The sequence below is a fragment of the Salvia splendens genome, chromosome 2 (genome assembly GCF_004379255.2).
Source record: "Salvia splendens isolate huo1 chromosome 2, SspV2, whole genome shotgun sequence".
Taxonomy (NCBI): domain Eukaryota; kingdom Viridiplantae; phylum Streptophyta; class Magnoliopsida; order Lamiales; family Lamiaceae; genus Salvia; species Salvia splendens.
The window spans coordinates 15,741,694-15,756,433 of record NC_056033.1 but is presented as its reverse complement, the minus strand read 5'-3'; the positions used below and the strand labels follow the sequence as shown (position 1 = coordinate 15,756,433).

Here is a 14,740-nt window from a genome sequence, read left to right as displayed (position 1 = left end):
GCGGGTGTGCTACTCCCCCTTCATTGGCGCGGTTGCACCCCGGCCGTTGACTTCATGCCTTTGGCTCCTCCTCGCAGGCGAGTTCTGAGGTCCCTGCAAGTGCTTTGGCATCCACCCGACGATCCTTGGGTGAAGCTGAACACCGACGGGGCCTTTACTAGCTCGACGGGTCAGGCAGGCGGTGGGGGAGTGGTTCGGGGCTCAGATGGTTCTCTCTTGGGGGCCTTTTGTACGCCTCTCGTAGCTGGGTCGGCCTTCGAGGCGGAGCTTTTAGCTCTTCTTCACGGGCTGACACTGGCTATGCAGTTCTCATCGCAGTTTGGGTCGAGATGGATGCGGCAGCAGTGGTCGCGGTGTTCACTTCAGGACGCGGAGGAGCAGCGGATGTGAGACATCATATGGCTCGCATTCGTACTTTGCTCGCACAGATACAGTTTATGTTCTCTCACATCTATCGAGAGGGCAACCGACCAGCAGACTTTTTGGCAGGTAGGGGGGTCCAGACCCCTGCCATCACCTTCTTTGATGCGGATTCAGGGCCTCGGTATTTGAAGTCGCTCGTCAGGATGGACCAGTTGGGCTATCCGAACTTCAGATTCAGATATCGAGATGGATGACTACTTTACTTGGTTCGTGGTTTTGATTTCCTTTGGATTTGGCCCGCATTTGGCCATCATCCTTGTTCTTTTTATGATGTATAGCTTTGTTATGCTTATTCTCTCTTTAGTTAGATGGTTAGTACCCGGTCTGTGGGGATACCATAGTAGCTTTGTTAGCTCTTGTGATTTGTATCTCTCGTGCGGACCGAGTCACTTTTGGGCTCGTCTGATGTATGTTCCTTTGGTGATTTTTGATATATACAGGTTGGGGGTCCGCCTTAACCCCCCGCCGTGATGGTGTTTGAGGAAAAAAAAAAGAAAGCAACCAATATCCTTTTTTAGGAATTTTTTATAAAGATTGATCCATTTTTCTTGGCTATTCTGACCTTTTAAATAAAACCATTTTCGTTTGACAGAATTATCTTTCGAATTAAACGATTTTAGAGCTTCTCCTTCAAAAGGATTTTCATCCTTTGTAAGGGTATTTATGGAGTAATCACTCCAGCCCATGTCAGAAGAAGTAGGAGAATTTCTCCTGGAAGCACTAGAAGAAGGAATTTCAACTTTATATTCAAAACGATTTATTCCCGAAGGAGAGAAAGCTGTTCCTCTAATATTTTCCTTTTCAAAGTCGGACAAAAGAACAGAAGAGGTAGATACTCTACTTGGCTGTATTAAATTTAGACGAGCTATTCTTGTATCAGAAAACCTAATTTCGACATCACCGTTTGGGTGTTCAATAATGTCTGCAAGTTTTCTTGGTTCTGGTTTTTCAGGTTCTATGGCTTTTTCAAGGAGCCATTTTTCAAACCTGATCCCAAGTAATAGTCTGGGGAATCTTAACATTACTCTTTTCTAAATTAGTAATAAAGAGAGTAGTCTGATTTTCAGACCCATGAGAAATTTCTTTACATCTTGGAAAAACAGTATTCATCACTTTATATTGTATTCTGTATGTAAGAATAACATTTTTTTGCTTCATTAGTCATATTAAAACCTTCAGTTTTAATATCTAAGCACAAAGCATGCATTAAGGTCATGTCTGTTAAAGACAACACAAAGTTGGGAAAGTAACTAAAGTAAATCGGTCCATCGCAAAGACTAGTTTCTACAATTCCTAACAAAGAATCATGAAACTTAATATGTCTTTTGTCACGGACTGCAATTAAAGCAGAGGTGTTTAAACCAATTCTAGTTGCAGGTTTTAGTCCAATTTGAACTAGTCCAAGATGGAGGAATTTGAAATTCTTCCTATGTTTTTCAATTAAAGATTTAGAAAGAAGTTTAAAAGAGCTAAATCCTGTTCCTAATGTAAGGGATTCTTCAACAGTTTTTACGATATAATCGCAAGGAGATATATCAAAAATTCCTTTCCGTTTATAAACAGAAGGTTCAATTGGAATTTTCCAGTTTTGAATTGATTTTTCAAAAAATTTTGAAATTATTATTTCTTTATTACTACTAGAACTAGAAGCACTGCTTCCAAAATTATCCTTATTTTTCGACAATATTCTGCTTAAAGAATTCATGGCTTGATAAACAGTCAATGATTTATGCCAACATCCAAAATGCCCTCACGGCTCAACAGGATGCTATTCAGGCAACGCGACGAGTGGCCAAAGCCGTTTTCTCAAGGAATAAATTCTCGAGGCAGAAGACCGGAAAAGAAAGGATAAAAAAGTGCAACAAAATTAAAATAAGCAAGAAAATACAAATATCAAATAACACAAAACTCTAGATAATATTACATTGTTTATTACATACCTTGCCACTGAACGTGGCTCTGATACCACTCTGGTGAGTGGACCGATTGCAAGGTAGAGAGGGATGGAGATACAACTGGATATATATACAAGAGTGATGCATGCATGATTCTTGATGTTTCAGTGAAATTCAACAAAATACTAAACACATATGAACTTGGTAAAACAAGAGATACGAAGCTTCTCTTCACCCAATGAGCCGTGAACATAATCAGTTCACCTATAGTGCTGAGATCAATATTCTTTTTTGTCTTGCAGATAATAGCAGGGTTGCTGGAACATAGGATTTCCGACCAGCTATCAGACAATACATTACTCGTAAATATGATTTCTTTCTCATACTGGGGAACCTAGGTTAGACACATGACAAATTTTCAAACTATGCTTGATAAAATAACTGTACATGTTGATCCCGCTATGCAAGTATCATCCTCTGTTCATTTTAGGTCGCCGTTTTTTATGCCTAAAGAACTCAACATATTCATTTTAATGATAGCAATTTCTAAAAGCCGCGTGTAAGAGTTTGAGTTATACAGAATTGAAATTTCTTAAAAAAGAGTTCCTCTGCAGGTCGAAACCCTTAGAAATGGCTTCGAGATCCGGAGTTTCAGGGAGCACCGAGGACTGGGATTCCATCCACGAAGCCAATTCGAGCTCAGGGGTTTTAGGAACCACGGTCTCCTGGGTATCAGTCTTCTCCCATGAGTATGTGGGTATTGTAACGGTATGAGTGGCAATAGGAGCCGAGATCGTCCCCTCCGAGGTGTCAAACATCCACTCTCGAGCAGGATATTAGAAATGGGTCACTCACCCCTTAAAAGGCCTCATAGGGGGAGGGTTATCCACACTTATATAGATTAGATGGGATCTTCACCAAGTCGATGTGGGACAGAATTTAGAGAATTTAACACACCCCCTCACGTGTGGGCCGGAAAGGACATCGGTCTTCCATCACGTGGGTAGGCAATGCAAGAGAAACCATCATCGATGTGGGCCGGAAAGGACATCGGTCTTCCACTCGTGAGGTAGATAAGAGATAAAGAGAAAACCATCATCGACTTGGGCCCGCTCTGATACCATATTAGAAATGGGCCACTCACCCCTTAAAAGGTCTCATAAGGGGGAGGGTTATCCACACTTATATAGATTAGATGGGATCTTCACCAAGTCGATGTGAGACAGAATTTAGAGAATTTAACAAGCCGACATAGGAAGAGGCGGCTGGTGTTAGGGTTTCCGATTGATTCTCGGAGAGAGAGAGGGGTTAGGGTTTCCGGAGGTGTGCGATCCATCTAGTCCAAGAGAGGAGGAGGAGGAGGAGGCGAAACGGGACTCCTATTCGACGAGGAGGAGGAGACGAGTAGAGAACCAGGGTTCCGCGTGAGAGAGCGAGAGAGAGAATAAATGTCGAAGAGGGGGAATGATTGAAGGGAGTGAGAGGGTGGGAGGGGGTGTAAAAGTAATGGCATGGGTGTAAATAGAGTAATAAAATGAGGGTATGAATAATGTCCAAAAATAGTAAGGAGAACCGGGACTCCTATTCGTGGACGGAGGGAGTAACTTGTTGAAATAAGCTCTCCTGAAGCATTTCAATTGGTATCTACCAATTTTGGTGGCTTTGAATAATCTCAGATACACACGAGTTGAAGTTTTCGTTGAATACATGGATCGAACTAGCGAGTCAGCTTTGTTCCTGCTCTTCACCCCTACTCTCCAGCTTTAGCTTTATCGAAGCAAGTGCAAGCTCCAAGTTTCTCAGCTGCACCCAAATTGTCGAATACGAAGAAGAGAAATCATACCCATTACCTGTTGTTGGGCGAATCTGTTATGAACAAACAGGCCACTGAAGAGGTCGAAACTGTCTCTGGACGTACTCTCCTTCTGCATTGGTTTTAATCTATTAGCTTCGATATATAACAAAGCAAGGCAAGAACACTAAACATGTTTACTACTGTACCACTTGAACTAGCTTCTGAAACCCCTTGGTGTTGGCTCGACCTCCATTTCCGCCAATACCCTGTTCCATAAAAACTTAAACTAAACTCTCTTCCTGATTTGCTTGAATCTCAAAACATATTATTACCTGCCAAGGGTGTGGGTGAGGAATTGACTTCTACCAGAGAACTCATCATCCTCTTCACAACTCATCTCCATCATTTTGCAACCCTGTTTGCACGAATATAACTCCCATTATCCATGCCTAACGACGATAATCTTATTAAATTCATGTCCAACCTCAGTTGCGAAAATCTGCAGAAAATCAGAACAAGCAGCCTCGTTCCTTATCCGGACCTTGTCAAACATGAAAGGAAGATCTTTCCACCCATTTTTGCCACTCTCCGGGCCAAACATTGGATCCGAATCATGGGGCAATACCTATTGACAATGTACATGATTAAGGATTTTGTGTAACCCACACTTAGCAAAGCAATAGCAGTAAAAGAAAATGATATGCAAACTTGGAGCATGAGATCTCTGGGGTGTTCTTTAACTGAGAGAACATCAACGAAGAGCATTGGTTGTTTCAAGCATTCCAAAGGCAAGGCCTTGATTACTTGAGAGAGAGAGACATAATTGATGTGCTGAGCAGTATAACATCGTTGCCAGATTCAAGGAATGCACTTACATCTCTGGTTTTAGTCAACAAATAATCCCAAATCACATGGTATCAACATCGACTGATTCACGAAAATGATTAATACAAAAATTCATCTCAATACACTAAATACTGACCTTGAGATTTGCCCCAAAAACACGGAGGGACAGTTTTAGGTTATAGTAGTATAAAATTCGGGTTTGAGGTCATAAAATCATTTTAGATAATGACCTAAAAATACACTAACACTGGTCTAAAAATGACTTCCATACTTGATCCTGTTAAGATTGAGTTTTGCATAGATCAAAACTCAATTGATACATATATAATAATGAGGGAACATCTTTTTTGGTCCACGAACTTTGCCAAAGTATCATTTTAGGTCCGTGAACTTTGAAAATATCATTTGAGGTCCACCAACTATAGATTAATATCATTTGAAGTACTTTTTACTATTTCCAAGTTTTTTTGGACGAAAATACCCTCAATACCTTAAATTGTATATATTTTTAATAAATTTATCATATACTCATATTTTTTTATAAATATCTTTACAATATATTTTTGACAAATTTTCTAAATATAATTTGACCTTAAATATTATCACTTAATTTTGTGACATGCAAGTAAAATTGCTTCTTCAATTTTTTATATTAATTTTATTTAAATTGAATAAAGAACTTTTCTTTAATAATAAAAAATTGAATAAAGATCTTTTCTTGCATGTCACAAAATTAAATGATAATATTGAAGGTCAAATTATATTTAGAAAATTTATCAAAAATATATTGTAAAGATATTTATAAAAAAAATATGAGTATATGATAAATTTATTAAAAATATACACCATTTAAGGCATTGAGGGTATTTTTGTCCAAAAAAACTTGGAAATAGTAAAAAGTACTTCAAATGATATTAACTCATAGTTGGTGGACCTTAAATGATATTTTCAAAGTTCACGGACCTAAAATGATACTTTGGTAAAGTTCGTGGACCAAAAAAGATGTTCCCTCATTATTATATATGTATCAATTGAGTTTTGATCTATGCAAAACTCAATCTTAACAGGACCAAGTATGGAAGTCATTTTTAGACCAGTGTTAGTGTATTTTTAGGTTATTATCTAAAATGATTTTATGACCTCAGACCCGAATTTTATACTACTATAACCTAAAACTGTCCCTCCGTGTTTTTGGGGAAAATCTCAAGGTCAGTATTTAGTGTATTGAGATGAATTTTTGTATTGATCATTTTCGTGAATCAATCGATGTTGATACCATGTGATTTGGGATTATTTGTTGACTAAAACCAGAGATGTAAGTGCATTCCTTGAATCTGGCAACGATGTTATACTGCTCAGCACATCAATTATGTCTCTCTCAAGTAATATATCATCAATTGTTATGTATATATATATGTGCCTGAAAAATGAGATGCCCAGTTGAGTGCAGAGGTGTGTGTAATCTGATCTGGAGGTTGCGGTAATAATATGGCCTTGCCTTATCATAGTTTTTGCCAAAAACTGAGCGAAAGGGCCGAATCCAATCATCCCTATTCTCAGAGATTTGGTTGAAGACATGATGTGGTTTGGTTTGCTTTTGAGATTCCGTTTGCAAGTCAAAGTATTTTTGTAACAAACCATGTGAGAATTTATTAATTTAATTCGCAGTCGCAAGCAATAAATGATGAAAGTGCCATTTCTTTTTTCAAAACCGCATTGAGATTTTGATTTGTAGGAGTATGTATTTATATTTTTAATTGGTATGTTTGGTAAACATATCAATTTATATGAACTTTGGGTTTTTAATAAATAAGGGAAAAAGTAAGAGAGATGGAGAAAAAGTAGTGAAAATAATGTTAGTGGAGAGTGAAGCCCATATTATTATAATTGTATAAGTGTTAATGATAATGATATAAGTTGTAAATAAAATGAAATCTATGGGTAGTATGTTGTTTGAATTTTTTAAAATTAGAAAGTTCATACTCTTTAGAGACGGACAAAAAAGGAAATACTCCCTCCGTCCCTTAAATTTTGGCACCATTTGACCCGACACGGGTTTTAAAAAATGTAATAGAAAGTGGGTTGAAAAGTTAGTGGCATGTAGGTCCTACTTTTATATATTAGTTTTATAATAAAATGTGAGTGAGAATGAGTTAGTGGAATGTAGGGTCCACTACCAAAAATGGTAAAAGTGAAATGTGACAAATTTTTAGGGACGGACGAAAAAGGAAATATGTGACAAATTTTCAGGGACGGAGGGAGTAGTTCATACTCTTTGGAGACGGAGGAAGTAGAATATCATGATAGTTTTAGTATGCCATAAGGAGTAATTCATTACATCGGTCTCTCATTTATTCATCTACTTATTATGATATATTGTTTGAGTCAGGGATCTATGGAGTTTGGATTTGGATCACACTTATTTGATTCTAAATAATTAAATTGAGCCCCAATTTAACATAAATTATAATAAAATATTATTATCAACCACTACCATAAAATAATGTTGTTGTCCATCCAAATTTGAAATTACAAGTAATACGGGCTTCCTGTTTGATTTAATTATTTTTCGCACTTAAGATATAAATGTTCATTAATTAATTAAAGTCTGCCATTGACTTAATTAATTAATTTTCTCTCAGTCCTATGTTACTCGCACTTTTCTATTTCGACTCGTTCCAAACTACTTATATTATATCTATTTAATTAGGTGTTTCCTTATTAAGTGATTTCTCATTAAACTTAAAATACTAATTTCATTATATTAAAAATTCAATGCCAAAGTTACAACCTAAATAGAAAAATGCGAGTAACATGGGACATGGGGAGTATCTTTTTTACTCTAATAGTAGACTTAGCTTGAAATTCTTATCTATTATTCGTGGAATAAATTACAATTAGCTAAGTTATGAATTATACTCCTTCTATCTCCTAAAGTTTGTCCCATTTTACCATTTTCGTATGTCACACAAAGTTTGTCACACTTGAAATCTTATCAAAAATAGACATTAAATACACCATCAATCTCTTCAACGTGACAACTACACATCTTCATTTAATATAAAGTCAAATAATTTATCGGAAAACAACTTCCTTTGGTAAGAAATAATCGACTATCTTTGTCGGTCAGCGCTTGTGGAACATTAATTACACCTTTCTTTGAATAGGTTTTATGATTATTTCCGTTGTTGCTTTGTCAATTTTATAACTTTTCTTTTTACCACTTTAGGGGTTTTTTTTAGCACTTTAGCTTTAACGACTTTATTTTGACGAATTAATCTTATTGTGTATTTGAAGTTTCATGCAACAAAGTTTCATGCATTCTCCTTTCTTGTTCAGCGAAATCCATCTGGTGTTTAGTCTATATTTTTTTGTCACTTAACAACCACGTTTATAGGGTGGATTTCATTTTAATATTTGAGTTATTTCATTGTGAAAATTGAATAAAATTCGCATTAGTTACGTTGTACACCCTTTTCAAAAAAATTTACAAAATTCTAAATTTATGCCAGTTATATATAGATTGGGTTGGAACTAAATCAGCACAAAATTTGAAATTGGATATTACTATTATTAGTCATTTAGATCAATTCACGGATTTCCCTCGTCCTTTGTGAACATGTTTAATTATTTCCAGATTACTATTGGGAAAATTTTGAAATGAAATGCAGTGTAAAAGTTTGTTCAACCGATATCGAGCTGACACCAAAATTTGAAGTTCAATTTGTTTGAGAAAAAATTAATTCCATTTGGCTAACCATCCACCTATTTCACGAATAGCCTTCACTACAATTTGATAAGAAATATGGGAGGCGTCCATGATTCTTGATTTTACTTTTCATTAACAATAAAACTCCAAAATACTTTGAAAGTGAAACTATATATTGGTTGAGCAAATTATTGAAATTATTATGAATACCATTTACCTTGAACTTTTGAAAATTTTGTCATATTTTCCCATATTTGTCTTTTGAAAATTTATTAAAACTTTTAATAAATTTCAAATAATTTAATTTAAACGCTTAACCTGGGAGGAGTATATTTTTTTATAACAGTCGCATTTTTCAAAAATTTAGTAATAATGAGAGTATTTCAAGTTTCAGCCGAGATAGATGCTCATGGCATGAAGTTAAGGACATACAACTATTTACATACCTGTTTATGGTTTTAGTCTCGTATTCTCTTTTGATTCAACTTTACAGTATATACTATTAATAAAAATTGTTATAAGAACTGTGATTTTTTTCGCAATTTATGATATGACTGGAACTTGTTGAATGTAAAATTGCAATTCGTTGTTTATTCATTTATTCATTCTGCATGATGTTAAATGAGTATGTGTTATGTTTATATGTAAGACAACTAATGTAAGTACATATCTGTGTATATTAGTCATAGGTTATGTTAAAATAAAATGCATATAGTATCCAATCCACAATTAAGACCAATTTTATACCATTAGATCTTAAAATGAGTGGATGAAATTAAAGCTCGTAGATTAAATCTATAAATAGTAGATAAAATATCACAAAAAGGTAAAATAATCAATCTGTTATAACATAATAATTTTCACAAATTTTTTATATCAACATAATGACATAAAAATCTCAACACAAGTACCATAAAATATCAACACAGTTTTATTGATATTGTACATACATTATATTGAGATTGTTTGATGCATTTGTTGATATAAAATGTGTTAATCAACATATACGAAAATTAAAATTATAAAATTTCATCATTCAATCATCGTCGGAACATATGCAATTACGATCTTGTTAGAATCCTTATGAAATCACCTTTAATTTGATATATTTTTTTACGAAAAAACAATTTAAATCGAGAGAGTTACATAAATTTAAAATTTTAAGATGATTTTGAGGAAAAAGAAAGTAGTTAATTTTAACTACTATATATAAGAATTGACATTAAAACTCTTTAAATTTATTTAATAATTTTTTATTTAAAATATAATACACAATGACATTATTTTTAACCACTAGATCTCTTAATCTAATAGCTAAAAATTTGATCTTAATTTAAGATTGCTAATTAGTTAGCAATTGATCATTATCCTATTAGTCAGTATTTCAACATAACTAATTATTTACACTTACTTTATTTCTCTTTTACTTTTATTATTATTATTATTATTATTATTATTATTATTATTATTATTATTATTGTTATTATTATTATTATTATTATTAGTCCTTCTTTTTTTCTATTTTTGATAAATACATCCTTAACAAAAACTACATTTTCTCTTTTGTCTTATTATAAGTTTTTATTTATTATTTGTGTTCGGATCTTGAAGCCTATTGATGTTACGGACGGAACTACATGTATAGGAGAGGAGGGGCTTTAGCCTCTAATAAATTCATTTTTTTTTCTATTATAAAGTTTATAATTTATTCATATTTTATGCATATCATTATATAAAAACTCTTATTAATAATCTAAAATACCTAACAGTTTATTTTTAAGTAAAATTGTAAAAGTTTAGTCCCTACTTACGTTTATTTATACGTTCGTGACGGTGCGTTCGTGACGGTCAACTAAGGGAGTGTAAAGATTACACTTTGTTTTATGATGCAACAAAAGATTATTGATCCCACTCCATATATTTAATAAAACATGCATAATAAAATATATTTATTAACATGCATAATAAAATTGATCCTCCCTCAAGTCAGCACGCAAGTTCGGGGATCCCCCGTCGCTAAGAACGAACCTTTAATCGAAGTTTGGGGGCTGTCGGACCAAGATGCGAGCCGGCTGTTCGAATAGCAGTGGCTATGGAGAGAGAACCAGCGAGGAGTTAGGGACTGACGGTAGGCAGCACCCCACGGCTGAAGCACGAAGGACACGACAGCGTTGGCTGAACTGCCACAGTTGAGCTTCATCTCTGATTCGCGATGAGGAATGAGACCAACACTGCGTGCCACCGCTCACCGAAGACGGGGGTGGTTTCGAATAGGCTGTCCGAGAGGCGCTGCAGTGGGGTTGAGAGAGAGAGAGGGATAGAGTGAGGGCAACTGGGAAAAGAGGAGGGAGGTGCCTCACCGCCACACGCCGGCGATGGACCAGATGAGAAGTGAGGCGAAGTAGCGGCAGTGGTGAAACAGAGAGAGTTTTGGCTCACATGCCGGCCACGGTTAGTGCCCCGTTGGAGTCGGTATGAGGGCAGTGAACGGCGGTCGGCAAAATTGACAGAAAGGGGTAGAGGAGGAGCGCTGACTTGAGGGATGAGGGATGCTTCATTAATTTCAGTTTGTGAGGAAGAAAAACAACGATAATAAAAAAATTTTGTTGAATAATTGTATATTTTATTTTCTGGTAAATTAAATAAATTAATTATAACTTGTTAATTCAGTTAAAATAGGTTTAAAATTCGTTAACCGTCAAATTTTTGACGGAACCGTCCAAAATGGACCAAATGTGACATGTTTTTATTTGTGAGGGACTGTATAATTCAAAAGATAATGTTTTGGATCAAAATAAAAAAAATCGCAATATGTTAAGGACCAAAATCGGCCTTTAGTCTATTTTAATATCACTATTTCCCCCCTTTTCCCTTATAGTGTAACATGTGTATTTAACTTGGAGGAAACAAAGAAGTTGATTTGAAAGTGTTGATTTTGCGTATCACCTCTAAATTTTCAAGAATACACAAATATTTACAATTAACTTGTCGTTTTGTTTTGGTTTAGAGTAATCCAATAATTTCATCGGTACCATAGCCTCTCCTCACCCCCAACTTATTTTTCCACACTTAGATAAGCTAACTTATATCATCGTTTGACTTGGTATTTTAAGACACCAAAATACAAGTTTTCCAACATAAAACGATATCTCATTTCGTATTTCAATATACTACTAATACACACACTTCAAACATATGTTATTCTACAAATATTAATTTGTATGTGCGTGTGCAATTTTGTAGATTTAAGAAGATCAATTTTTGGGTGGGAAAAATGAAGATGAGAAATTTGTAACTCAAGAACAGGAGTTGTAAAATGGAAATTTCTTACCAAGTGGGTGCAACAACTATAATCTGAGTATCTTAACCTAATCTGCCAACCTCAAATCCACCCTATTCTTGTGTATACTATATAATAGAAATTCCCACTCTCTCACACCCCAAATGTTCAATCTAATTAAGTGAATAAGATGGGAGGAGTCAGCATCTCTCTCTGCTCTTGTTTCATCTTATTGCTCCTCTCCACAGCAAATGCCAAAGTCCGCTACCACGATTTCGTCGTATGTTTCTAACTAACACGTATGTCATTTGCTCATTCATGAGCTTTATTATATATGCCTTGTGAAACAGGTGCAAACAACCCCAGTGAAGAGGCTGTGCAAGACTCAGAACGCGATCACTGTTAATGGAATGTTCCCGGGGCCTACCCTGGAAGTTAACAATGGCGATACTCTCGTGGTTAACGTTGTCAACACAGCCCAGTACAATGTAACCATTCACTGGTACTTATTTATAAACCATTACGTCTATATCAAAATCAGTAATCTGAAATGAAGCGATTAACTGTTTCGTATTTATCATAGGCATGGTGTGAGGCAGATTACAACCGGATGGGCTGATGGACCGGAATTTGTGACTCAATGCCCTATAAGGCCGGGAGGGAGTTACACTTACCGGTTCACCATCCGAGGACAAGAAGGTACTCTTTGGTGGCACGCGCACAGCTCATGGATCAGGGCTACAGTCTATGGAGCTTTGATCATTCGCCCGAAACAAGGAGACTCGTATCCCTTCCAAAAGCCAAAGCGCGAAACTGCCCTTCTTCTTGGTAAGAAAAGTAACTACACCTCTGAATAATAATGCTCAGATTGTGACTAAATGTCAATGTTGATCAGGTGAATGGTGGAATGCTGATCCGATCGCGGTTATTAGACAAGCCACAAGAACAGGAGCCGCTCCCAACGTTTCCGATGCTTACACTATCAATGGCCAGCCTGGTGACCTCTACAACTGCTCTAGTAAAGGTTGGTTTATGGAAAACGATAGAATTTGAAATAACTAATTGCATATGACACATTTGATTATCCATATGATGCAGATACAGTGATAGTGCCGTTGGACTCTGGCGAGACGAATCTCGTCAGAGTTGTGAACGCCGCGCTGAACCAGCAACTCTTCTTGAAAGTCGCCAATCACAAGCTGACGGTGGTTGCAGCTGACGCCTCTTACGTTAAGCCCTTCACCACCTCAGTGCTCATGCTCGGGCCAGGCCAGACCACTGACGTCCTAATCACCGCTGATCAGCCGCCTGCGAGATACTACATCGCAGCACAAGCCTACGCTAGTGCGCAAGGCGCCCCATTCGATAACACCACAACTACAGCCATACTAGAATACAAATCCGCCCCCTGCCCGGCTAAAGGTCCCAATGTTAAGCCAGTCATGCCAAGAATGCCGGGTTTTAACGACACTGCTACCGCGACAGCCTTCACAACCAGCTTCAGAAGCCCGAGACGAGTTGAAGTACCAACTAAAATCGACCACAATCTCTTCTTCACCGTTGGACTAGGCCTCAACAACTGTCCGCCTGGCGCCAGTAGTAGTAGCTGCCAGGGTCCGAATGGCACTCGTTTTACCGCCAGCATGAACAACGTATCTTTCGTACTCCCATCCACTTTATCCTTGCTTCAAGCGCATCAACAGCGCGTGCCTGGTGTCTTCACCACAGACTTTCCAGCAACCCCTCCCGTAAGATATGACTACACCGGGAACGTCAGCCGCTCACTTTGGCAGCCTGTTCCGGGGACTAAACTCTACAAGTTAAAATACGGAGAAACAGTGCAGGTGGTTGTACAGGGAACAAGCATCTTCACAGCCGAAAACCACCCAATCCATCTCCACGGCTACGATTTCTACATACTTGCTGAAGGATTCGGAAATTTCAATCCAAGTCGTGATTCAGGCAAATTCAATCTCATAGATCCTCCTCTACGGAACACAGCAAGTGTTCCTGTTGGTGGATGGACAGTAATCAGATTCTTGGCAGACAATCCAGGTTGGTTTTGAATGAGACTAATTCATAGCAGTGTATAAATTTCCAATGCTCTAACAAAAACTTGGAACTCAAAACAGGGGTATGGTTGATGCATTGTCACTTGGATGTTCACATCGGGTGGGGTCTAGCAACGGCTTTCCTAGTAGACAACGGTGTTGGCGAACTGGAGACACTTGAGGCGCCTCCACCCGGTCTTCCAGCGTGCTAGCTAACCTCGATCATTTCTTTCTGTCCTGCAAGAAGGGCAACCAATATTTTTCAACCACACACCATATGAGTTCTATTGTTGTTTGTTTTTACCCAACATTTAATTACTTTACTTACATATAGTTATACTGATTTTCATTCCCATTAAAAATATCTTCTTAATTATATTATGTTACAAGCTTTCTTAGTAGCTCTTCTGCACAATCTTAATGGAACAGAAACTTGCACGTCGAGGAACCAAGATATGCGATATGAATCCTTGCACGTTGATAACGGACAATATTTTTTTCAATAATTTTTGAATCGATATTGCCATTGAATTAATTCTGAATTGGCTGGTTTTTATTAGAGTAAGGGTCAATTTTGGTCCTTAACATATGACCAAAATACGAATTTGGTCCAAAACATTCACTTTATGGAAAACAGGTCCATAACAAATGAAATCCGTGTTGATCCAATCCTTTTTAACGGCGCCGTCAATTTCTATCGGTCAACTGTCAATTAGTGTTTTGTTGACCGGATTAGGCTTA

The 14,740-nt window shown here is 36.8% G+C and overlaps 1 protein-coding gene and 1 pseudogene across 1 annotated transcript; one reads left to right on the top strand and one right to left on the bottom strand.

Annotated features, from left to right (window-relative positions):
- Nucleotides 1-4,043: 4,043 nt before the first annotated feature.
- LOC121774603 lies at nt 4,044-6,537 on the bottom strand (annotated as a pseudogene).
- Nucleotides 6,538-12,129: 5,592 nt separating this feature from the next.
- On the top strand, nt 12,130-14,361 carry LOC121768171 (laccase-12-like). Its single transcript, XM_042164558.1, has 6 exons — nt 12,130-12,228; nt 12,299-12,450; nt 12,532-12,776; nt 12,844-12,972; nt 13,047-14,003; nt 14,081-14,361. Exons 1-6 carry the CDS (start codon nt 12,139-12,141, stop codon nt 14,209-14,211), a joined length of 1,704 nt encoding a protein of 567 aa, XP_042020492.1. The 5' UTR covers nt 12,130-12,138; the 3' UTR covers nt 14,212-14,361.
- Nucleotides 14,362-14,740: the final 379 nt, after the last annotated feature.